The 26,636-nt window shown below is 41.0% G+C and overlaps 1 protein-coding gene across 1 annotated transcript in view; it reads right to left on the reverse strand.

The window, feature by feature from the left end:
- Positions 1-241: 241 nt before the first annotated feature.
- Positions 242-26,636, reverse strand: part of PSTPIP2 (proline-serine-threonine phosphatase interacting protein 2) — an 80,333-nt gene continuing 53,938 nt past the window's right edge. The window contains exons 5-15 of the mRNA XM_047827952.1: positions 23,685-23,791; positions 18,767-18,829; positions 12,895-12,993; positions 12,280-12,325; positions 11,264-11,343; positions 8,332-8,430; positions 7,350-7,446; positions 7,151-7,232; positions 5,654-5,688; positions 4,276-4,333; positions 242-1,883 (exon numbers count right to left, since the gene is read on the reverse strand). Coding sequence (XP_047683908.1) covers positions 4,284-4,333; positions 5,654-5,688; positions 7,151-7,232; positions 7,350-7,446; positions 8,332-8,430; positions 11,264-11,343; positions 12,280-12,325; positions 12,895-12,993; positions 18,767-18,829; positions 23,685-23,791 — 758 coding nt within the window. The 3' untranslated portion in view covers positions 242-1,883; positions 4,276-4,283. The remainder of the gene's footprint in view (positions 1,884-4,275; positions 4,334-5,653; positions 5,689-7,150; positions 7,233-7,349; positions 7,447-8,331; positions 8,431-11,263; positions 11,344-12,279; positions 12,326-12,894; positions 12,994-18,766; positions 18,830-23,684; positions 23,792-26,636) is intronic.

A 26,636-nucleotide genomic window follows, 5' to 3' on the forward strand; every position in this document is an offset into this window, starting at 1 on the left:
AACCACGTACTATCAAGGAAAAAAAGGGAGAGGAGAAGGACCCAGCAGGGGATCCAAGCTAGTCTGGAGGCGGGAGTGATGCTTCCCCAGGCAAGTGACTTTGTCATGAAGGACCAGTAGGAAGTGATGTGGCAGTTCCCCTCCTAACAGTTTGCTCCACTACCATTGGACAATAGCAAATGTGACGAGGGTCCAACAGCTTGGAAGAGAGGATGTGGTCGACACAAAAAGGCAAAATAAATCCTAAATCTCCAAGGAACCTTTATTTTACTTCACATCAAACTGAAAGAGCAATAAAATAAAAGTATTTTCAATTCATAAAACACGTTTACAGCGATTGCACTGACCAAAAGAGAGAAAAGTGAAATCCCTGAGGAATTGTGAACAATAAATAAAATAGCTAAAAATTAGAATGTTCTGAGCTTGAAGGAAATGTCCTGAGCCTGCTCAGTTTGGGGAAGTCAATGGCCCTTTGCAAACTTCAGTTTCTCAAAAGGATATCCAATTGATGCAAGCTTCCTGTCATGAGGAGAAGCTGCCACTTTCAGTAACACCTTAAAGGGTGGGAAATAATCAATCTTGTTTTAATCAATTTGTGCACAGTTCTGAGAAAGCTACTGCATAGAGCAGGAGAAGAAAATATGTGTTACAAGGCCAACAACATACTGAATAGGTACCAGTGCTAGTTTAATTTGTCATTAACTAAAATGTACCATTTTCTCATGGCGTGTGGATATTACACAAAAGGGACATTGTCTCCCTGCTGTTTGTGGGTAACAAGAAGAAAGACTCAAATACCTGCGAAAGGGTAAGACTGACGCTTTAAAAAGTTCTAGGAGCTAGCAAGGGAAAGATTCTCTGTGAAGACCCAGGACTGAGGACTGGCTTTGGAGCTCTCGAATTCTCTTTAGGAATGGAGGTCCAAATACCCTATTGCACTGACTCTAGGATGTACTTCCCCCTGCCTCAGTTTAGCAAATCAAATTTAAATGGGCTTAACCCTTAACTGTCCCAATTTTCACCCCTTTATGAGTAATTCTGCCCCCACTGAGAATGTCAACTCCCTCACCTAACTTGCTCAGTGGTGTGTAAAATATGGCCATGCTTTATAATCAGTGGCTTCTTAGATTAAATTAAATATGGTGCTCTAGAAGTTCAGGACACACAGGGACTCCCATAAAAATAAATCTGACATTTAAACCCTGGTTATTTTCCCAACTGGAAAGACGCCGGCAAAAAACATTCGGCGTCTGAAATTTCAACACAAGCACCAATGGCCTGAGGAAGGATCACTCAGAATGGTAACGTGAGGTGAGCTTACACTCCAGTTTGGATTCTGTCCCTAATCCGTAGGGAAATTGATTTCACACTTCTGGGCCCCATTTCCTCATCTGTAAAATTAGAAAGTATAATTAGATGGCTTCCAAGTCTTCCAGCCAAAAAGGAAGGTGATTTGAAATGGTGCACCACCGAGGGCACGTGCTGCTGTGAACATTCTACAGCCAAGCTGCCCCCGGAGCCAAAGAAGCCCCTCCACGTTCATGGCTCACACTCCTCTGCAGCCACCTCTGCTCCCCCACAACAAGAGTCAGGGCTCCAAATCCAGAGACCAAGGAGATAACACAATTCACTCACAACGTTAGTAACCGCCTAGGAAAGAATGATTCTTCAGTCTGGGGCAATTTGTAAACTTCTCCTAAGAATTTCAGAACTTAACTAGCCTAAGTTGATCTAAATGTCTACAATGAATTTAAAATACAAAAAAAATTACAGCAAGGTTTCACTTGGAAGTTTCACGACTGACACAGTTTGGCTAAGGATTCTGCTGTTCTGAGTGCCTCCTCCCACGCTGTAGAAGCACCGGCCCGAAAAAGGTTTGTTTTCTGAAAGAAAATAACAAAGAAATTTCATCTGAATGAACCATTCACATCAGCTCCTCACTCCTCCCCTTGCCGTATTATTCAATGAGAATAAGTATGCTTAGAAAAAAAGAAAAAAGAAAGAATAAGTATGCTTGGCCAAAGAGAACACACAGTGAGGAATAAGTGTTTTAAAGTGATGAAAAAATGGACTGTGATGACAACAGCATTGCTTTATGCAAATAATACACATATTTATATTTTTGATGCTCAGAAGTTATAATCTGTCCCTAAACATGTCAGAATTAAAAACAAGCATAGCAGCTACATCAACAATGCCAAACAAACCACAAATTCCTCCGCCTTCCTATTTAAATTCCTACACATTCCTATTTCATTTCCAAAGGCTCAAACTACTTTAAATGTCATGATACATTGCTTAGCTAAGTTATTAACTAAGATAGACTTCCTTCTGTAAAATTCTCTTCAACTCCGTCAATGATACATGTGTATGTTGAGTCCTGTTCCCTGAGCTTCCACATACTAATGAACCCCGTGAAATGACAGAGCTCACGTGTGTTGGCATTAGCATCTTGCACTGAAGCAACAGGTTCTTGAACTCAGAGGAACTAGAGTTGCTGGGTCAAAGGTTACTATTAAGCAACTAGAATGTGTGCTTTATGCAAATAAGGGAGGGTGGGAAAGGAGGAGGTTAAAATAAAACTCAAACTCTCGGAGCTGCCAGCGGCCTACCTGCAGCCATCACCTCCATGGTGTTGTTCCAGAGGGCGGATTTCGCCTTGGAGTTCCAAGTCACTGATTCCCCATGTCCCTTTCTACCTCTAATATGGGCCGTGCCTCTTTTCATGAGAAAAAGGGAGCCTTATGAAATGAAGAAATGATGACCAGTTGTAGAGACTCCAATTTGTTTGCAGGTCAGAAAGTTATGTACAGTTAGCGGCTGAGATATTTTAGATCTTCCATTTCCATTATCTTTCACAGCAAAGTTGCTTAGATATTAAACACATTTATTAAGCCATTTAAGGACTTATGTTTAAATATAAACACACACTGGCTGATCATTTCTACCCAATCAAAACAACATGGCTTCCATCCCATGTAGCTAATGGGCTACAAGTCACAAAGTGAGTGTTTCTGGAGGACTGAAGACAAGAAGTGTTTGATGTACTCACTTGAAGAACTTTTCAGTGTTATAGAGCACTGAAGGAAAGCCACCAAAACCCGTTTGGGGGGCACCTAGATGGTTCAATCGGTCAAGCATCGACTTTGGCTCAGGTCGTGATCTCATGGTTTGTGAGTTTGAGCCTCACATTGGGCTCTGCACTGTCAGCACAGAGCCTGCTTGGGATTCTAACTCTCCCTCTCGCTCTCTGCCTCTCCCCCATCATTCTCTCTCTCAAAAATAAATAAACATTAAGAAATAAAACTTGTTTTGTTTCCTAAGTGGCAGTAACAGCAAACCAGGAAGGGTGGGAGAGAGGCTGGCACAGTTCCTGAATCTGCCCCCACTCCTGTCACCCCTGGGAACATCAGGAATGTGCAAAAGGATCAACTTTTCAAAACTGTCTTTTATTAAAGAAGTAACAAAGTTTTACTGTAGGCAAACTGGAAAACATAAGTAAACAAGAAAAAAACTACTACTTGCTTGGGAATGTATCCTTTCAAGCTTTTTCTTTGCTCATCTATATGGATATTGTCATGCCCCAAGACACACCCATTTGGGTTAAAACATTTATACTTTATAGAGTTCTGTTTAGTATTGTTGTTTTGGACTCGGAGGCATTCACTCACATTTGTGAAGGCAAAGATGGACCTGGGACACGTTGCAAGCACCTGAGAGTCAGAGACAAGCACCATCTCATAGTTTTGCTCTAGGAATCCCTGGGGTTTGCTAGCTTGGAGTAGTAATGATCTGATACCAGATGACCCCTCCAACGCCCTTTGTGTGATAGGGGAGTGTGACAGTGTTTGCCTCATTGTCACTGACTTCTTTTTTACTTGACTTTTCCCCTTTGGGGGAGGGGGGAACACACAAAAGGCTAAATTAAACAGTGAGGATCATGGGCATTGTGTGAGCGTTGTGTGTGCGGTGTGCTATAAGTGCGGGTGCGTTGTAGCCACAAAGAGCTTAACTAGAGCAGAAAATGAGTTGCAGAATAATTAACGAAGGAAAAATCTCCTCATTCAAGTAGGTATGGCGTGGGCTCCAGTCCCCTTGCAATTGTGGGACCCAGAGAGGCCATCCCGCAGGATCACGTGCATCCACGGCACAGGTGAGCCTGAGGCAAGGCCTTGCTGCCTGCAGTGGTGTCATAAAGAAGCTTCAGAGACTTCAAAAACACAATCAATAGTCTAAACGCAACTTGAAAATTACGTGAAAATTAAAGGTTCTTACCACTGATGTTACTGATAGATCAGACTGTAGTTATCAACCAAAGAATAATCAGGGTTATCTGCAAAGGGCAGAACAGAGCAACATTAAGCTAATACTGCTTCGTGGTAAGATTCTTAGCCCTTTTCAAATCAAGACATTCCACTTAAAGATTCTACTGACTGCCCTTCTGTAAAAAGAAAACATATCCGGCGATGAAACCTACCCATGAAAGTCAAGACTACACACAGAAGATTCACGCATACATTCTGGAAATCACTACCACAATTTCATTGCCCTTTTTCATCCATGTGCAGATAGTGGCACCTAGAGTAAAGCCATCTTCAAGCCTTAGCTTAGATTTCAAGCTAAGACATAGACAAAAATCAGTCCCACATTATCAGGTGGTAATTGTTTTATAAAAATAAAATAACAGGAACACCTAGGTGGCTCAGTCAAGCATACAACTTTGGCTCAGGTCATGATCTCCCAGTTCATGAGTTTGAAACCTACATCGGGCTCTCTGCTCTAAGCGCAGAGCCTGCTTCAGATCCTCTGTCTCCCTCTCTCTCTCTGCATCTCCCCCACTCACACTCTCTCTCTCATTCTCAAAAATAAATAAACATAAAGTAAAATAACTTAAATCCTTATATTTTTCAAAGATATTATTATAATTTCAGGTCCTAAACTTGTTTTCAGTCACTGAAGTTTTAGTAAACCATGATATGCAGCATAAGTTCCCTCTTCCCTTGAACATAGGTAAGTATACCTTTCTTTTACTCAAAAAAAATAGATATTTGTTGAACACCTCCTATGTGCTCAGGACTGTGTTAAGTGCTATGAGTGATACAGGAGAAAACCAATTATCCACCTTCAAGGATCTTATAATTATCCAAGGAATAAAACTAACAACAACAACAACAAAAAAGCTAAAATGTGTGGTTGTCCTAGAGGTGTCATAGGAGTTCTGATAGGATTTAAAAAGAGACCAAGTCATGAGTGACAGACCCAGTTATGGCCAGTATGCAGATATATACTATTAGGTTATGTGTTTCTAGACATAACTTCTATCAGTTACGTTTCTGTGTAATCCAAAGGAAACTATACTTTGCTTCTCTTATGGTCCAAGTTGAAATAATCTCTTAGGTAAGACTGCCTTATAATAAGTTTCTTTTGGTACTCTAGGAACTGAATTCTCTTTGACAGGCAATAAAGTAGACCCCTAATTACCAAAGTCTACTCTTTGACAAACAGTATTACATCAAGATCCTGATACAGGCTCGTTCTCTTGAGAATTTATTTCTATTTATTCCCTTCTTTCCCTTTATTTCAACATTCTAGCTGCTCAACCTTAAAGAGAACCTGACATGAGTATTTTGAAAGGTCTTTCTTGACATCGTACCTGGTAAACTTTTAGGAACTGGGAGAGGTCCTCTCCTGTAAGAGATGAAAACCAAAGTCTTTCAGATAAGTTCTCGTTAGTTTGTAATTTTTGTCTTCACGCCCCAATCATACTGCACGCTAATCAGATCTGGTTTCTGTTCCAAAGAGTCAAGAAAAGTTCAGATGAAGCAAAAGCCGGCAACACTGACATACCGGAATCTAGGCTGCCGGCATTCTATTATGCTGGTGAACAGGACAGCAGGATGCACAGGACTCAGGAAGCCCAGAGCCCTGTCCCAGCACCCCAAACAGCCAGGAGGAAAGTCTTTACTGTGGAGCGTGTGGTTTCCTGACCTCCTGGTCCCTCAAAATCTCCACACGTAAGATGGAGAATCCAAGCAATTCCCACCTCACTGCGAGGATTAAATGAGCTCATTCACATGACCTGTTCTGAATGGCACCTGGTGTTCTTAAATACTGATGATGACCATGCAATCCTCCCTCAAATACTCCCTTCTCTTTAAAAACTGGAATGGAAATTCAACAGCCTAGATTTCAAGTTGACTGTGCGGGAAACAGAAGTTTCTTTTCTCTCAGATAAAGCAGGGGTGGCAAACTCTTTCTGCAAAGGGACAGTAAATGACGTAGGCTCTGCTGGCCACTAAGGCAGCTCTGTCACATCTCTGCCAACTCTAATGCAAAAGTAGCCGCAGAAAAAATGTAAATGGATGAGCATGATCAGGTCCCAATAAAACTTTATATGAACACTGACACATGAACTTCATATCATTTCCATGTGTCACAAAATAGTATCCTTTTCTTCTTTTTTTCAGCCAGTTACAAAAACCATCCTTTACTCTTGGGCCCTACCAAAACAGGTAGGTCAGTTGACTCACAGGGGGCCAGAGTTCTGCTTTCTACAAGCTCTACGAAAAGTATAGGATTCATGCGTGAATCATAATAATCACACTCAAGCATAATATGGTCCTCCTTAAACTATGACTGGTAAAATCCACTTAACATTTGTCCTAAAAATGCTACTTCTACTCCTGAAATCGTTGTTTCACTATATGCTAACTAATTTGGATGTAAATTTTTAAAAAATAAAAAATAAAATTAAAAAAAATGCTACTTCTCCAAATCTAGCAACCTCACTTAAGCAAATGCAGGGGTAGATGTGTTCCAATATCTCTTAGAACACTAATGATAACAACATTTATTAAAAGTATTTTTCTTCGGGGGGCCTGGGTGGCTCAGTCAGTTAACTGTCCAGCTTCGGCTCAGGTCATGATGTCACAGTTTGTGAGTTTGAGCCCCACATCAGGCTCTGTGCTGACAACTCAGAGCCTGGAGCCTGCTTTGAATTCTGTGGCTCCTTCTCTCTCTGCCCTTCCCCTGCTCACATTCTGTCTCTCTCTCTCTCTCTCTCTCTCTCTCTCTCTCTCTCAAAAATAAATAAACATTAAAAAAAATGTTTTAAGTATTTTTCTTCATGTGAAAGGTAGGTGGTTATTACCTTGGTAAGTTGGGCCCTGGAGCCTTTCCCTGTGGGGCTGTATTCTTCTGGGGGCAGTAGAAATTCTCATACACAATGGGTGCTAGGGCAATTAAGAAACAAAATATTAAGATGCTGGTGTCTCCCATTCTCCATGACATGTGCACAAAAGACTAGCAGAATTGCTTAAATAAACGCCCCACCCCACCACTCCATTCACCTGGTGGAGTCTGTCCAGTTTTTTGTTGGTTCACAAAGTACTCAATGTCCTTCTCAATGCTGCATGCCTCTAAGCTCTTACGGACTTCTTCATACATCTGACAAAAAGAAGACAAATCAAGCGTAGAGGTATGTCTGTGAATAATTGTGACACAGCTTATTAAAACAGGTTTGATGAATGGCTGGCTCTTCCAAATTTTGTTTTGAAAAGAAAAAGAGACATTCCTAAGTCCCAGACTCATATAAAGGGATTTCTCTGGTGCATATCTGCTATTAAAATTGTTTTAAAGATGACAAGAAATGTTATCTCTGTGACTGCATAAAAACCTTCACAGAAAGATTTGTCTTTAACACTGACGGGACAAAGAAAATAGATACCAAGACCAAAGCCACACACAAAATGCAAAGATGAATTAACTTGGAAAAAAGCTCTTCTAGTCAATTCTACAGGTTTTCTAGGTGTTTGATTTTTCTCCTAAAGTGAATGTCCCATCCAAGTGAGGGTGGCTATTTCTTAGCAAAGAAGGTTGTGATAATTTGATTCTAATCCCTCTTGAGGTCTGGAAACCCCATGAGGGTTGCTGTGCACAACTTAAACCCGGATGTTGGCTGTGGGAATGCCGCTGAAGTAAATCTTGAGCCCTGACATGGTCATTAGCCCGGGCATGGGTCAGTCTCCTAGTGCTTGGTGGTGTCCTGGAGTGACCCTTTGCTATGACATCTCTGTCTTCCATAAACTAAACTACACTTGGGTCTCCCTTTTCTGCTCTCCTGCCCTGTGAATTCCTTAAAGAGAAAGTCATGGTGGCAAAGCAGATTAGGAGTCAGGCAGTTAGGTGTTTATTTGGGTCTTTCTATCAGCTCGCTGTGTGGCCTCGGGCAAGTCACCGTACCTCTCTGGGCCTCAAATGAGGAGGGTGCACTAATAAATGCCTATGGTTCCTCCCACTCTCATGAATCCTCCATGGATGCTTCTGACTTACCTCATCACTTGTGACACATTGTTGTGACAGCTGATTCATGTGTAACCACAACGCATTCCGAAAGAAGTTTATTCGTTCACATTCTTGAGCTTCAAACATCTGCGGAAACATAACTACATGTCCGTACATATACAGAGAAGGGAGACATTTGTCTAGACTGGCTATGACTTAAGAAACAGTGTCAACCCTCATTATCTGTAAGCTTATTGTCCCATTTAGGACATTCCCTGCTACCAAGGAAACTCATAAACTCTTACCGCAGGCAAAGAATGCAAATAGTATTCTAATATGGTATTGACACCAACAGGATTGGATATAGTTCTGAAGGTAAGAGGTGATGATGAGCCCAGATGCCAAGGGTCTAACCTGAATTCCAGCTAACATTTCCGACTGCCTGGTGGGCATCTCCACGTGGGCAGCTTGCCAGAGCCTCACATTCAAATTCCCCTATGACTGAATATTGGCAAGATGATTATAATCACTGAAGTTCACGAGAACGTGGGGGAACTCGCACTTGTCCTCCAACTCTGTTTATGTTTGAAGTTTCTTTAACTAAAAAAGTTTTTTAAGAAGTCACTTCCTGAACAATAGCTTCTTGGACATAAGCAAGTATCAACTTTAGGAAAATCAAGCTATTATTCTATAAAGGGGATGCTATTCAACGCTGGATGTTATATATTAATGTACTTTTTTTAAAAAAATTTTTTTCAACGTTTATTTATTTTTGGGACAGAGAGAGACAGAGCATGAATGGGGGAGGGGCAGAGAGAGAGGGAGACACAGAATCGGAAACAGGCTCCAGGCTCTGAGCCATCAGCCCAGAGCCCGACGCAGGGCTCGAACTCCCGGACCGCGAGATCGTGACCTGGCTGAAGTCGGACGCTTAACCGACTGCGCCACCCAGGCGCCCCCATATTAATGTACTTTTTAAAGGTTGAATATAACACTATTACATTTTAAAACTTTTTATCATGTAGAACTTCAAACATAGATAAGAACAGAGAAAATAGTATAATGAATGCACATGTACCCTTCACCAGCTTGAACATGTATCAATTCACAACCAATTCTGTTTTATTATATCCCTACCAACTCATCTACTCCCTAGGATATTTTGAAGCAAATACATTATTTTAATTGGAAACCTTTTAGTATTTAGTATTTAGCATACTTGGTATATATGTAGTGTTTATTATATTTTGTATTTATGTAGCATATAAACAGTAGATTTTATGTGATTTTTATTATAGAATACTTCGCATGGACAGAATCATAGAGAGCAATATAATGAATACATACCTATTGACCACCTCACTTGGTCAACAAGTTAGGCCATATTTGCCTCAGATTCTGTTTAAGCCCCTTGTGTGCTTTCTCCAAACTCGATCCCCTTCTTCCTTCCCCACAGATAACCATTCTCCTAAACTTTATCATTCCTGTGCAGGCTTTTCTAATATTTGTGTGTCTATAAAATGCATATGATACTGCTCTGCACGTTTTTATACCTTAAAAAGGGGGACTTATTCTAGGTTTTTCCATGAGAGTGTGGAGTCACAGAAGTAAAGCAGAAAAGAGTGTTTTAGGAAGGGGATAGTGACCCACAGTGTTAGACAGTAGACACAAGCCAAATAAGATCAGGAACTGCAAAGGCCTGCTGGACCTCACACCACAGAGATGTCTGGTTCCTCAGCGAGCAGCAGCAGGGGTGACAAACCCCAGATGCAGCAGGCTGGGACAGGCAGGGGCAATGAGCATGTGAAGACAACTCCTTCAGGAAGCCTGGCTGTGAAGAGAGGAGAGGGCAGCAGACAGGAAGCAACAGCCAGTGCCAGTAGGTTCTAACACCAAGAATGAGCTGAGTTGTCCAAACAATGGTATAAGAAGTTCACACTGAAGGGAGCTTTACACAGGCATGAGGGAAAGACAGCTGGATGATGGGATCTTGAGCCCAGATGGCGGGATAGGATCTTGATAAGGCAGGGGCAGCCCCTTTTCAACTAACAGGAGAAAAGGAGGGGAGGGGGGTGTAGATCAGTGATTCTCAGGCTTGAATTTGCCTAAGAAGCACCAGGGGACTTATAAACAGTACTGCACCTATTCCAACAGTTTCTGTTCAGTAGGTGCAGAGTTGGTCTGAGAATTTGCATCTCTATCAAATTCCCAGATGATACTGATGCTACAGGTCCTGGGATTTCACTTTGAGAACCACTGGTAAGAAAAACTATAGACAGGCTAAAAGAAACTTGAGGAAGTTTCCAAGTTATGTCTTTATTTTCTCCAGGAAATTGTAAGTGAGGTCACATGCTAAAAATGAAGCAGGAGGTAATGGTGAAATCAAAGGTGTAAGGAGAGTAAGAACTTCTTTTTTTTTTTTATGTTTATTTATTTTTGAGGGTGTGCCAGCAGGGGAGGGGTAGGGAGAGGGGGCAGAGGATTCAAAATGGGATCTGTACTGACAACAGAGAACCCAATGCCTGGCTCTCAAACCTCGAGCTCATGACCTGAGCTGAAGTCAGACGCTCAACCAACTGAGCCACCCAGGTGCCTGAGTGAAAACTTCTAGTTCACCTTCTATCTGCATTCTCCTTATTGGATAGCAAGTTCAGGCAACGCTCTTGAAAGATAATTATTTAATCACCCATTAACTGATTCAGCTATTTCGTATTTGCACTAACCAAACGTTGGAGGAAGTCCTTGAACAGAGTCAGACACAACGCTCAGGACTGGGACGGGGCAGAAAGATGAGGCTTGGAGGAAAACATTCCAGTTCCATCCATCCTATACTTACATTTCTGATTTCTAACTTGGCCTCAAGCAATTCTATGAGAATTGGAGCCCTGTAATAAGGGGGTGGTACATTTCTGGCAAAGTAGACTCCCCAAATTCTCGGAGGAAGACCCATCCCCTCCTGAGCAGCCACCGGTTCTGGTACCTCACAGGCCTTGATGTGCTCGATCTGCCAGTCTTCGCGGACTTTGTCCAGAGTGTTGATGTGCATCATGTACGCCTTGTCTGCAGTGGAGGGGAAGGGCCTGGGTTCAGAAACCAGGCAGGAGCAGGGTGCGCAGACCCACTGCCCAGCTCACCCTGGATGACAAACGACACTCGCCAGAGTCACACTGAGCTCACAAGACCCCATGGAGCTCTGAACAGTGGGAGGCCATATCCATCTCTCTCTCTCACAATATATTTGTGAAATAAGCACTTTCTTTTTAGACATTAAACCAAGCCAAGTAAGAAATGTTTCAAGGGGAAGAAAAAAAAAAAGGAAATGCTTCAAGGAAGGAGAACAAAGGCTGACAGGAACTTCAGCCAGAGTTCTCTTGAGCTAATTCAACCTCAATAGCTTCCACCCATTTCCATTTTCAGGAAGATTAGACAGTGAGAGGTGCAGAGAACTACCAAGTGACTTTGGTTTTGGGTTTAGAGACTTCTTAAATGACCATGGTCACAAGAGGCTTGGCTCCTGCAGAATACTCTGGGATCAGAAGGCTTTGCAAACACCTGGCTTGGATCTCAGGTTTCAGCCATGACAAGGCCTTGCAACTTGGCTGTTTCCTTCATAGCAGATAAGAGTTATCAGGGCTGAAATGGGCTTTTAAGACAGATGTTCCTAATAAATCAGAATGAGTACCTGCTTACAAAGCAGCTGTCACATGACCTCCGCCCCCACCCCCCGCACCCCCCCTCCACCACCACCATTTAATTACAAGTACGGCTCAAGCAGGCAGTGGCCAGAAACAGCTGTCTCACTTTCCCAGGTTCTGATATACCTTGTCTCCCTCCCTGTCCTCCCTTTCTCCCTTCTTCCCTCCTGCTTTCTTGTTAATCCCACTGTCTGTCCATACATTCTTGTATGATATATAAAAATACCTTTCCCGACAGATTCAGCATAATGTCAGCCCCCTCCCCACAAGCCTCCCCCATCCCTGGGAGCAGCCCCCTCACCTGAGTCTTCGACTGCAGTCTTCGAAGTTGCCAGTTTCACGAAAAGCTGTGAGGACACATAAAGAACAAGAGATGGGGAATGCTGGGTAGAGCTCCCACAGGCAAAACAGGTTTGAAAGCAATGGCTGTGAAGAGACCCGTGTTCCACATCTTACCTGTGTTTCTCTCAGCAAACCGTTCAACTTGCCCTCTAATCTTAGCACCACAGGGAAACGGCCATCAAACATCTTGCCCCATGGTATCCTAAAGACATAACCCCTGCCCTCTGGTTGCTGACAGTCTTCTACCAGATTACATAAAATTGATAATGCGCCCAAGCCTGAGGTGGCCTGGCTCCAAAGAATACTTCAGTCTTGAAGAAAGATGAAAAAACCAAAACCCTCTCCCCTACTTCTTATCACCCTGTTCCCTTCCCCACGGCCACGCTTCTCCAGCTCCTCCCAAACCCCAAAACTGTGACAAACGACTTTCTGGGCCAGAGGATCCTGACAGCCCAAAAGCAAGATATTGCCAGGGACTTAGGATGCACGTCCATTTTTCATTAAGATTAGTAATTGGCTTTAGTTTCAAATACAGAAAGCTCAGATTTTTCAGGCTGTCGGCTCTCCCAGGTACCTTTTCTTGCTGCTTCGGGTTCACCACATTGGCGCTCCGGTGGACAGCCTGCTCTGCTTCGTCTTTGTCCCGGCATTTCTGCACATAGGTCTTCTTTGCCTTTGTTGTTATGTGCCAAAAGAGGACCAAAACAGGTGAGCGGAACGTGAGCCTGCAAAGCAGCAGCCCAAGCCCGCCGAGCCCAGCAAAGGACAGGGCGCTCTGGTCAGTGCCGTGATCACCGCCAGATGGTGGGCACCCTGGCAGCAAAGGCTCCTTCTTATCTATTTGTGGAAGGGCTCTTTAGCCCTTTTCCAAACTACGCGTGTGGTGGCAGCCTGATCAAGGAAGTAATAACTCCAATTCGGCAAACACAAAGTATGTGGGCTTTAAAAACTGGAACAAAAGATGGGATTTGAAATAGGCAAAATCAAAATATGTATATAACTGTAAGGTGTATAATCTAGGGGGACCTGGGTGGCTCTGTCGGTTAAGCGGCTGACTTCAGCTCAGGTCATTGTCTCATGGTCCATGAGTTCGAGCCCCGTGCTGACACTCCAGAGCCTCAAGCCTGCTTCAGATCCTGTGTCTCCCTCTCTTGCTGCCCCTCCCCCGCTCACGTTCTGGTTTTCTCTGTCTCTCAAAAATGAATAAACATTAAAAAACAATTTTAAAAAAAGATGTGTAATCTAACGTTTATGTAACATAACCCTCAGAACTTAGATGCCATCATTTGACCATAGTAATTGTAATTATGCCTCAATATTCTAATGCAGCCACCATAGCAGGTGACAAGGGCATGGATCCCATCAATTCTGTCACTCAAGCATAGCCGTGTTCCTTTTTGATTTAAAAAAATCTGTTTGAGCTAGTTTATTTTTTTTATTTTTATTTTTAAAGTTTATTTTGAGAGAGGGAACATGCACGGGAGTCGGAGAGGAGCAGAGAGAGAGAGGGAGGGAGAGAATCTGAAGCAGGCTCCACACCAGCAGCGCAGAGCCAATGTGGGGCTCAAACTCATGAACTGTGAGATCATGACCTGAGCCGAAACCAAAGGTCAGACACTTAACCGAGCCACCTCAGTGTCCCTGTTTTAACTAGTTTAAAAGTAGACCCTGGTCTATCCTGTGCTGTCATCACTACCATTAGTATGAAAACAGTTTTCAACTATATAGTTAGCAAATCAAATAATTTTCTGTTTCACTTACTGAAGCAAAGACTTAACTTACTCAAACAAAGCAAAGCTGTGAGTCAGCTAATAAATAAGAATGTTGTTCCCCCTCAAAACTGCTTGACCAAGAATGAAGACTCCTTTGCAGAGATGGTTTGTGCAATTCTCGGCATCCTCTGCAATTCAGTTGAGGTTAACCTTTCAGTAAACAACCATACAATTCTCTATATATGCTATACACACATAGAAGTTTCATAATTTTTCATAATTGTAACCACATAAGATATTCATGCAGCAAATTCCTTTTGTAACGGTATGTGATAGACATTTTTCTATGTCAAGCATGATCCCTGTAGCTGAACATTTTTTTTAATGTTTATTTTTGAGAGAGACACAGAGAGTGAGCAGGGGAGGGACAGAGAAGAGAGGGAGACACAGAATCTGAAGCAGGCTCCAGGCTCTGAGCTGTCAGCACAGAGCCCGACGTGAGGCTCGAACCCACGAACTGTGAGATCATGACCTGAGTCGAAGTTGGACGCTTAACCTATTGAGCCACCTAGGCGCCCCTGTAGCTGAACATTTTAAAGGTTGTAAACACACACACACACACACACACACACGCCATAATTTTAACTCTCTCTCTATCAGTGGACACTTGTTTCCCATTTTTTATAACATAAAAATATTCTGATTTTGTTTTGGGTAGTATGAATTTATTTATACGGGTCAAATTCCTAGAGGTGTAATTGTTTGGTAAAAGAATATGTATATGTGCAACTTCCTTCCAAAATGACCACACCAACTGGTACTCCCACCAGCAGTCTATGGAGTAAATTTCCTCACTTTCACCAACACCAAGCTTGGACAATATGCCTGACCTTTTGTAATATTAGAGGAGAAAATGTCAGCATAAAGTTGGGTTATTTGTATTTATTTCATGACCACTAAGGTGGTATGTCCTTTCTACTTCATGTCTTTTACCTGCTTTCCTATTGGAGCATTCCATATTTTCATTGAGTTTTTTTACATTGTTTTTTTTTTAATGTTTATTTTATTTTTGAGAGAGAGACAGAGGGTGAGTGGGGGAGGGGCAGAGAGAGAGAGGGAGACACAGAATCTGAAGCAGACTCCAGGCTCTGAGCTGTCCACACAGAGCCGGATGCAGGGCTTGAACCCATGAACCAGGAGATCATGACCTGCGCTGAAGTTGGATGCTCAACTGACTGAGCCACCCAGGCACCCCTTTTTCCATTGGTTTTTAAGAGCTCAGTATATATTAGGAACACTAACTGGCTATCAGTTATGTAAGTTACAAATATTTTCCCCCATTTGTTATCTCTCTTTAAGCCATGTATAAGATATTTTTTCTTTTGCTGTAAAGTAGTCTTAAATTTTAATGCTGTCAGTTATATCAATCTTTCTCTACCCTACTTTATTTTTTAATATGGCATATTAAATATTTTTTCTCTGTTGCTACATATTCATAAAGGTCATATAACTAATATTTCTCCATTTTTTAGTCACTAAATAATTTACAATTTTCATTATTTTAAGAGTAAGTTCATGCCTTTGCTTTTCTTTTTTGGGATGATTTCCTAAAGATAGAGTCTTAGATTCTTAGTATAAGACTGAGGGGATATGATCACATTTATGGTTCTAAATAATTTTTTTAAAGGTTATACATACAAGCTTTTGAAAAGATGGAAAGATGTAATTTTCCCTATTCCTCCATATAAGTACAATTAAAAACTCTGGACACTCTGTATAAAACAAACATAAGACTCTGAAAGGTGGAGAGAAGGCAGACTGGCTAGCAACCCTGGTCTGAGAAGGGTGACCCACAAGTAAGTTCTCTTGGTTTTTTCTTTGCCTCGTATGTCACAGACTGAGTGCCAAAGAAGCAGGCAACCAAGAAGTGGCAATGAGCAAAAACAAGAAGTCCCAACAAAAACCTGCCCTCTCTAGCCAAAAGACCAGAAAAGGGACAGTCTACCAGGAGAGAAACCTTGAGAAAATAACCATTCTACTGCAGCCAAGCACCACCTAAAAAAACTGTGGCCTGCCCCCCATACATCCAGCAAAGGACAAGCAGGGAGTCTAGACTTCCACTCTCACCAAGCTATAACAGGATGCCCAACTTCCCTGCCATGATGGTTTCAGAGAAGGACAAATAGGGAACTGGAACCTTCATTCTTACTGGAAGATAACAGCCCTACACATAGTGCCAGTGGAAACCATGTGGGCAACCTGGACTTCTACGACCCCTGCCTGGCAGTCACAAGGTGCCCCCTCTACCTGCTGGGGTGGTGTCAGAGAAGGTCTAGTGGAGGATCAGAACTTTAACCACCTCTCTGTAGTAACACAGCCACACAAACCCTGTGATTTCAGTGGAGGCCAATGGGAGAAACCTGGATTTTTACCCCCATAAAGGAGTAATGAGGCAGGGGACCTCACTGTCCCCTGCTAGAGGTGTCAGGGTAATCCAGCTGAAACAGAATGTTTAAATAAGATCCAGAGTCTTGTAACATAATACCTAAAATGTCCAAAACCAAATGACTATCACTAATCATACCAAGAACCAGGAAGATCTGAAACTGAATCAGAAGGCTTTCAATAGATGCCAACATCAAGATGACAGATTGTTAGAATTATCTGACAAAGATTTTAAAGGAGCCATCATAAAAATTCAACAAGCAATTACAAAAACACTTAAATGAGAAAATAGATGGTTTGGGCAAAGAACTAGAAAAGTTCAGCAAACACATAAAAGCTATAAAAAACCAAATGGAAATTTTGGAACTAAATAAACACACTAATGAAAATTAAAAACTCAATGGATGGACTTCAGAATGGAAGAGATAGAAGAAAGAATCAGTGAAGTGGAAAACAGAGCAATAGAAATTACCTAATCTGAAGAACAGAGAGAAAAACAGGCTGAAAAAAATGCATAGATGGGGCACCTGGATGGATCAGTGGGTTAAGTGTCCAATTCTTGATTTCAGCTCAGGTCATAGTCTCACAATTCCTGAGACTGAGCCCTGCATGGGCTCCATGCTGACAACATGGAGTCTGCTTGATATTCTCTCTTGTCCTCTCTCTCTGCCCCGCCCTGCTCATGCTCTCACTCCCTCTCTCAAGAAAAATAAATAAACCTCAAAATAAACATATAGAGCCTCATGAACCCTTGGGACCATAACAAAAGATCTAACACATTCATGTCCTTGCAATCCAAGGAAAGGAAGGTGAGCTAAAAAACTACTTGAAGAAATAACAGCTGAAAACTTCCCAAATTTGGCAAAAGATATAAAACTACAGATTCAAGAAGTTGATCATACCCCAAACAAAATAAACCCAAAGAAATCCATGACACTACATATATAGGTGAACTTCTGAAAACTAAAAAAAAAAAAAAAAAAAAAAAAAAAAAAAGAAAGAAAGAAAGAAAAGAAAGAAAGAAAGAAAGAAAGAAAGAAAAGAAAGAAAGAAAGAAAGAAAGAAAGAAAGAAAGAAAGAAAGAAAGAAAGAAAATATCTTAAAACAGAAATGACACTTTACCTACAAGGAAAAACCTATAACCAGTGAAAACAGCCTTTGACACTGAAGGGGAAATCAAGATATTCTCAGATGAGGAAGAACTAAAAGTATTTGTCAATAGTAGACCATCTTGAAGATGGCTAAACTCTCTAAGCAAAGGAAACTATAAAAGAAGAAACGCTGGAATATCAAGAGGAAAAAAGGACACAGCAAGCGAAAAATGAGTTAATACAATAGTCTTCCTTTTTATTGAGTTTTCTAAATCATTTTTGATAGTCGAAGCAAAAATTATAATACTAGCATGGCTCTGCAGGCAGGTAGAAGAGATAGTTAAGAAACTTGCATTTCACTAGGGTTTTATCTTGAATTGTGAGAAACCTTGTCCCAGATTGCTCAAAACACAGAAAGTCTGGGAACAACCATGTATGGACCAATGCTATTTCTGCAGTTACACTGACATCATTCCCTATTTCTCAGTTGCTTTGGAGGTGCCATGCATCACAGAAAAAAAATGACGTGGAGCAGACTGCATATGTCATCGACATTGGTGACATTTTCTTTTTTAACTGGGTTACCACACACCATGTCACATAGAACATCATGATGATACTTCTGTACAAATATGGAATCATGGATGTTTCAGTAACAGAGTTCACTGTGTCCAGAGTGAACAGATTTAGGAAAGCTAGAGGGAGGGCCCTTGCAATTTGTCTTAGCTCTGTCTTGTTGTGTGTGTGTGTGTGTGTGTGTGTGTGTTTAAATAGATTACTTATGGAAGGCTCTTACAGTTTGTAGATCCTAAAACATGAAGGGCTCACTCAGTAAAATAGGTAAGAAACCAAGATTCAAAATAGTCACAGGGGAAAAAGCTAACATCCAACAAGATAAATGGCATGTGATATAGACACTTTTGTGTCTTGGCCTGAGATATTTCAATTGACTTGTAGACTTTCCCAGGTTACCAGAAAGTCACCATCATTTTCTTTCCTCTATCTTGTTTCATCCTCCATCTTTCCAAGGCCTTAAAAAGCAGGAAAGTCAAACTTCTAAAGGTTGTTTTCCCAAACCACTGCACTAGTCCATAATATTATTGAAGTACTATTTTCAGGAATATGCTCCTACACAGCACAGGATTTCAGAAAATGTCACCATGGCAAAAAAAAAAAAAAGCAATAAACTGAGACTCACATCCATAGTTTTCTTGAACTGTAAGCTCCTTTGTTTATGGGCAGCATCCATTATAAGCTCTGTCTGTGAAGAGAGGACAAGCACTATTAATAAAAAACAAATTGCTGTTAATGCCAGCTTATCTTGAGGAGTAAGTGTTCAACGTGGATTACCTCACTTAGTCCTCACACACCCAGAAGGTAGATGTGCTATTTATTACTCCCTTTTTACAAACAAGGAAACTGTAGCAGAGAGGCTGAACAACCTGCCCAAGGTCTTACGGCTGCTCAATGGTAAGGCCCGCCCTTGAACTTGGGCAGCGACCGTTGAGAATCACTGATCATCCTTGGAGCTGTCTCTTCTGTAAACCTGGAATCAAGAAACTTAGGTTTCAGAAAAGATTTAAAAACCTTTGTTAAGGCACCATTCATATTTTAAAAGGGGTCTTTATTCTGTAAGCCTGTGTCAGCACAATAAAATTAGGGACTCATAAATATTCACTCCTCTTGTATCCACCAATAACACACCCTAAACCAGCAAGGAGCCTGGGCAGTATGAAGAGAAGAAATGTTTGTAGGACAACTAAAAGAAGGTATTCTCCCAGCTAATCCCAGCTAATCCAGGAAAGGTAAACTACTCTGCTGAGTTCACTTGAGAGCAATTTCTTTGTTGTGGCTCTGATATTAACCCTTTCATTACTCAGAATAATGGTGCTAGTAGTAAAAATGTATGTCTCAGACATAATAGTAGTTGCCATTTATCAAGCATTATTATGTGCTAATCAGTTTTCATGCATCCCAACAACTGTAAGTACTCTTATCCCCATTTTTTTTGACAGTAAACTGAGGTGGATTAATTTACCCAAGCAAGTAGTAGAGTTGGGATTTGAGCACAGCCTGACTCCTGTGCCCTTGTTCCTAATCATTACCCTCACCTACCATTATCCTTATGATAGCTCTATAAAATCAAACGGGTATATAAAAAACCAAGAGGTGCAGTAATTCAAAATGAGCTATGGCATTGCTCTCGTGCAAAATGACACAATGCAAAATAATAACTCTGAAAATGATGTTCAAATGTGGTTTCTCTTTCTTCTGGAGAATTACATTTTTGTCTGTTACCAACACAAACATGGCTGGATGGATTTTCAAGATATCTGGATGGAATGTTTGGGATGGTCTGACTTCAAATATAAGCTTTGTGGAATACATGAAATTCTGTTGGGGATCCCCAAGGAGCCTTCAGAGAACTGAACAGCCATCTTCCAGCCCAGCTGAAATCGAGGACTAAGAGGTGGGCCATGCATCTGCTAACAGTGAAGATCCTGTAGACACAGAGAACAGACATGAGCCCCACATGCAGAGTCTCATGGGAAGGCCCTTGTCATCACAGACAGGAAGCTGTGTGGTTCACGTGAGCGCCTAGGTACCTCTACCAGGAGGAGGAGCTGGGTTTATTTATTAATGGTTCCTGATTTCCCCAAACTCCATGGAGCAGATCACTCAGCACTATTGGTCTGTCCTGTGGTCTTTGCCAGTCCAAAAATATATATTTTAAATATATTTAAATGTATATATATTTAAATATAATTATATAATATATATATAATTATATATATTATATAATTATATAATAATTATAATAATAATTATATTTATTATATTAAATTATTATTATATTATATTATATTAACTTAATATAATATATTAAATTATATTATATTAAATAATATAAATTATTATTTATTATATATTATTTATTATATTAAATAATAATTTAATATATAATAAATATAATAAATAATATATAATTATATATATTAAATAATATATATTTAAATATATATTAAAAATATATATATATATTTCTTCCAGTTTGGGAGCTGCCACTATTTCATAGTTTATGGCCTCAGCCAGGCCTCCTTATGTCCATCTCACACATAACACCTGCTTCCAGCTCCTCTCAGGTGGCTACAAAGTTCTATTAGTCAGACCTTTTCCCTTCATCTTCCTCTCTACCTTGGAGGATCCCTGGCACCTGTATGAGAACAGGACCCTAGAGGAGAGAGAGAGAGAGAGAGAGAGAGAGAGAGAGAGAGAGGTAGTCTGGCTCTAACCTGACAGTTGTGAGCCCTGGGGGCCCAAGAGGTGATAATTGCTCAAAGCCATTCAGTGACACCAAGTCCAGATCTGTCTGTTACCCCACTTTGATTTAAGTCTCCTCATGTCTGTATTCACTTATAGAATGGCCTATTCTTGGCAGGTTTTCAAAGGCCAAACCCAATGGAAATCTAATTGTCTTATTATTGATAACACAAAGTAGTACAAGAACTATCACCTCTGCTCTAGGGTGGGGAGAAGCAGAAGGGAGGGGCAAAGGAAGAAGAGATATGTAAATGATTCAAATGGCCCTGCAGTACATGACTGAAATAGCTGCTTTGGTGGTCTGTCTGTCTGCATTCACGCCATTAAAGCTGTAAGCGTCACTCCGTGTAACCAAGGACATTCCTTTCTTTGGCGATTTCTCTCTACACAGGCAGAGCACCATTCTGCCATGCTCATCCCAATGTCAGCGGAGAGGGCAGAACAGAATGTAGGCACCAGAGGAGAGTGACTGACCGTGTGCTGTCCCTGTCAGCCTAGCACATTCTGGGCCGGGGAAGCAACCTCAGTACCCTAAAACGCCAAGACTCCTAAGAGCCCCCCCAACCTGGCCAACCCTCAGGGATGACAGCCTGTCCCTCTTCATCCTCACCTGTACTGTCACTCACTCTGGTGCTTGTAGCCTCAGGGTCTGCCCCCAAGACGCCTCCCCCACCTCACTGATAAGGTTAGGAGTCCCCACTGCAGGTGAGGTGGCACCTTCATCTCCCCTAGTATTTAATGCTCATCACGCTTTATCATGATGACTATGTCACATCATTCTCTGGCCATGCTCTACACTCCACGAGGGAAGGATGACCATGTCTGTATTGTTCACCACCCCCAGAAATCTAGTTAAGTGAGTAGTACACCACTAACTTCTGAGCTATTCTACCTGCCGTTCCCCTTCCCCAGTTTGCTAAAAGGAACCAATGGTTTTCCTTGATAAGTGGAAATGGCTCAATTTCCAGAAAGTGGAAGCCCAAAACATACAGTGAAAATGAGAAGTTAGCATTGACACATTTTCTCCCAAAGTTTGATTTAAAAAAAAAAAGGTATCTAAAAACAGAAGTGGTACAACCCAGAGTTCACTGTGACACGAGTAACTAGAAATTTATTAATAAACTTCAGACTTCTTCAAGAAAGCTCAGAAGGCATTTTCCTCCTGTAGAGAGCACACAGAATATAGAGAACTTGGATGACAGCAATGAGCTGAGCACAGGCTCCTTTATTACTTAACAGAATTCAGAACACATTCTTCCAGTTATGAGAATTTGATCTTTGTAACTTGTTAGGAGGGGAAGTTTCAGAAGCCTTGCAAAATTAACAAAACTCTCCCTGAAACGACTAAGGCTACCAAAGGCACTTGGAAACATGAGGAAATGACTTTCCGCTCCTCTTACTGGAAATCATATGCGTATAGACTCTGTTAATTTTGCCCCTGAAAAATTGTTATTTCTCTAGGTAGGTGGGCAAGGCTGGCAATGTCAGGTCAAAGTAATTTGACTGTCTAATGGGTGGGTATATGTACATATTATTTATGCTCTGAAAAATATTTGAGGCCAGATGCACCTCTCAAACCTGATATACGAAGTGTGAATGTGTGTGAAACCACTGATCTGGTATTCCTTAAATGTTAGTTTCCACCTTTTATTCCTAAGAAGAGGCATAGCTTTAAGAGCAGCTCATGAGATGACCATAGATGTAAGGCAGTCGGGCTCTTAAGTCCACCATCTACTCCAAATGCCAGCTGGTCACCAAAGGCTGGAATTAGACTCTGGCTTAGAACCATAGGCAAAGTTTCTGAAAATGGCATATGGGTAGAATCAGCCTTAACAGCTGGAACTTTTTTGGATACACACACTATAGACAATGACCTTCAGATGGTCAAGGACCAGGATGAGAACGGATTTCCAAAAAACTCATGCAAAGATGTCTGGGGAGACCTGGGTGGAAATCTTTGGGTGCCAAATAAAGAAGAGCTGGTCCCCCATGTGAAGCTGACGTTCCAACCTTTTAGACCAGATGTAAGATGTAAAAAAGAAGAAATTCTAGAAGAGCTCTAGTTGGCTGTCAGGCCAACCTGAATGTATAAGTCATTTAGGAACAAGATAGAAGGGAGTCAGAATAGTCGCTGGTCTCTTCTAAGGAACACTTTACTACTGTATATCTGAACTTCTTTTCTTGATCCTTGTAACTTTTCAAACATTCGCCAGTTTTATTAACTCTTGTTACTCCCATCTCCTTCCATGTAATTGGACAGAGTAAATTCCATCAATGAAAAACAGCCTATGCACATCTGCTTTGAAGACAAAAAGGACTTGGATTTCCCAGGGCCTCAGTTTCCCAATTTGTAAAATAAGGTGGTTAGACTACATGGTCTCTGGGAGAATGTGAGTCTTCTCTACATCTTACCCTTCCCTTACTCTTACTGCCTTCTCAAGGAGGAGGAGTGTGGTCTGGGAGTTTGCCAGGTTAAATGCCCTAGACTCTACCAAAGACAGGGTTTCCTCTTGCCAGTCATTGTCTGAATAGTGGCAGCAGATATGTAAAGAAGAAGACAGGCCAGACCCATAATTCCTGGGAGAATTCAAAGAGAACTGGCCTGGGTGCAAATGGGTACAGAGACAGAACCATCTAGTTGGGTCTCCACATGGTTTCCCAATAAATAATCTCATAGGTTAAAAGAGGAGCATGGCTGCATGAAGGCGGGTGTGAGCCAAGGAGTTTGATGAAAAACAAGCCTGGAGTTTTCCGCCACGGGAAAAGCAACGTCTTAACATATACGCAAATCCAACCTTTTTCCGTTGTAGCTTTTGCTTTTCCCTGAATTCTTCCATCTTCCTGGCCTCTTCTCTTAGAGTCTGGGCAAGCTGAATGTGACATTGTGCCACACTGTCTACCTCTGCAAAAAAAATTTTTTAAAAACATAATAAACAAGATCTACATATGTCTGAATTGAAATATACGAAACCACACAAAACTTATCTACAAAATAAAATACTGGAACAAGTGGTAAAATTAACCTACCTCACTTGGTCACCAACATTTATCAACCCCCTCCATGTGCCCTGCCTTGCCCTGACCACCAAGACCAAGGCTAGCAAATCTTTAGCTTAACCTCCAACCACTAACTGTTACTAACCTAGTGTGTCCCCAGAACTGGGGAGAAGAACAGCCGAGGCCCCCTCATGGAGCTTACATGCTGAAAGATGTCACTGAACCCACTACAATTTCAAATTCGGTATTTATTTCTCATTAGATGACTCTAACAGTCTTTCCATCTCTAACATTTTCTGAACCTGAGCATCTATAAGAAAGGTCACACACAAAAATTATAGCTATCAATAATTATTTCTAGACAGAAAGGTTATTGGTGATTTTTTCTTCTTATTTTCTAAGATCTTTGCAATGAGTACGGTTTACCTTTGTAGCAGCAAAAAAAAAAAAATTCTTACTTTACTTGTTCTAAGAAAACAAATTGAAGCATGACTTTAAGGCTAGAAAGATGGACAGATCTGACCTAAGAAAAAAATTTAAACTTGTGTGTGTCAAAATAACCTTGAAAGGTTCCAAAAGACATGACAAATTAGAAAAATATTAGCAATTTATGTAACAGAATAAACTGCTATATTAAAAGAGTTTTCACAAGTCAAAAGAAAAATATATACATTCCAGTATAAAAAAATTGGTTAAAGAACATGGCATTTTTTAAAAGATTGGCTAAATGGCTAATAAACATTTGAAAATATATTCAACCGTAAAGCTATTGGAAAAAATGCAAAACCTCAACCCCCAGAGATGTATAATTTTTTACTTTTCAGTTAGGGAAAAATTTTTAAATGTGAAAATTCTTCATATTGGCAAGCATGGGTAAAAAATAGCACTTTTGGTGGGGGAGAAGTCAGTACAACCTTTCTGGAGGAGGTCTGGCATTTTATAAGACCAAAACTTTCAAATGTGAAAGAATGAGGCAGATCTATATGAACTGAAATGGAAAGATGCTTGGGAATGCAAGCTGGTGCAGCCACTCTGGAAAACAGTATGGAGGTTCCTCAAAAAAACAAAAATAGAACTACCCTACGACCCAGCAATTGCACCACTAGGCATTTATCCATGGGATACAGGTGTGCTGTTTCAAAGGGACACATGCACCCCATGTTTATAACAGCACTATCAACAATAGCCAAAGTATGGAAAGAGCCCAAATGTCCATCGGTGGATGAATGGATAAAGAAAATGTGGTATGGGGGCGCCTGGGTGGCTCGGTCGGTTAAGCGTCCGACTTCGGCTCAGGTCATGATCTCACAGTCCGTGAGTTCGAGCCCCGTGTCAGGCTCTGTGCTGACAGCTCAGAGCCTGGAGCCTGTTTCAGATTCTGTGTCTCCCTCTCTCTCTGCCCCTCCCCTGTTCATGCTCTGTCTCTCTCTGTCTCAAAAATAAATAAACGTTAAAAAAAAAATTTAAAAAAAAAAAAAGAAAATGTGGTGTGTGTGTGTGTGTGTGTGTGTGTGTGTGTGTGTGTGTGTGTAATGGAGTACTACTTGGCAATCAAAAAGAAGGAAATCTTGCCATTTGCAACTACATGGATAGAACTGGAGGGTATTATGCTAAGTGAAATTAGTCAGAGAAAGACAAAAATCATAGGACTTCACTCATATGAGGACTTTAAGAGACAAAACAGATGAACATAAGGGAAAGGAAACAGAAATAATACAAAAACAGGGAGGAGGACAAAACAGAAGAGACTCATAAATATGGAGAACAAACTGAGGGTTACTGGAGGGGTGGCGGGAGAGGGGATGGGCTAAATGGGTAAGGGGCACTAAAGAATCTACTCCTGAAATCATTGGTGCACTATATGCTAACTAATTTGGATGTAAATTTAAAAAAATAAAAAATAAAACAAGTTAAAAAAAAGAAATAGAAAGATGCTTAGATAATATTGTTGGGAAAAACAAATTGTAGGATATAGGTATAGTATGATCTCATTTATACAAAAACTCACGTGTGTGTGTGTGTGTCTGTGTGCAATTTAAGAGAGAGAAAGAGAATTGTAAATGTGTAGGAAAAGGTCTGGAGAGATATATCCCAAACTGTTAGCATGATGAAACCATTGATATTTTCATTTTAAAAATGACTTAAAAACAAATGATCTGCTCTCACTCACCCCACAGATTCTGAACCACTGCCATGGTATCATCCTATTTTTTATATGAATTGATACATTTACATGTGTTTAATTGCATAAAAATATCTGGAGTCACATTCACCAATAACTGCTTATCACTAGGAACTGAAAGTCTAGGTACTTACTATCTTCTTGATAGTTGTCTCATTTGAATGTTTAAGATAAATATGTTTTTTAATAAGAAGGAAATAAAACTATTCGGGGAGGGTAGAAAGTAAGTCAAGTAACAGCAAGTACATAGGCTTAGGAGACCCAGCCTAGACTGAAGCTCCCGTGGGCCCCATGGTTAGCCTTGCAGGGCATATAAAAAACATGAAACATAAACATTTCTACCTTGAGAAATGTATTCATTGGTGAGTTAAAGAGGGAAGAGAACACCTTCCATGGAAAAGTTAAGATGAATATCTGTTTAGCTAACATTTACAAACTTCTAGAACCAGTCAACTAGCTACAGAAACACTTAAGCACATACATACAATGCCATGTTAAAATCCTTAGCTCGAAAGCAGCAAGTATTATGAAGAACAGAAAGCCTTAAAGGCAGTTTCTGAGTAACAGG

This window comes from Prionailurus viverrinus, chromosome D3, assembly GCF_022837055.1.
Source record: "Prionailurus viverrinus isolate Anna chromosome D3, UM_Priviv_1.0, whole genome shotgun sequence".
NCBI classification, from domain to species: domain Eukaryota; kingdom Metazoa; phylum Chordata; class Mammalia; order Carnivora; family Felidae; genus Prionailurus; species Prionailurus viverrinus.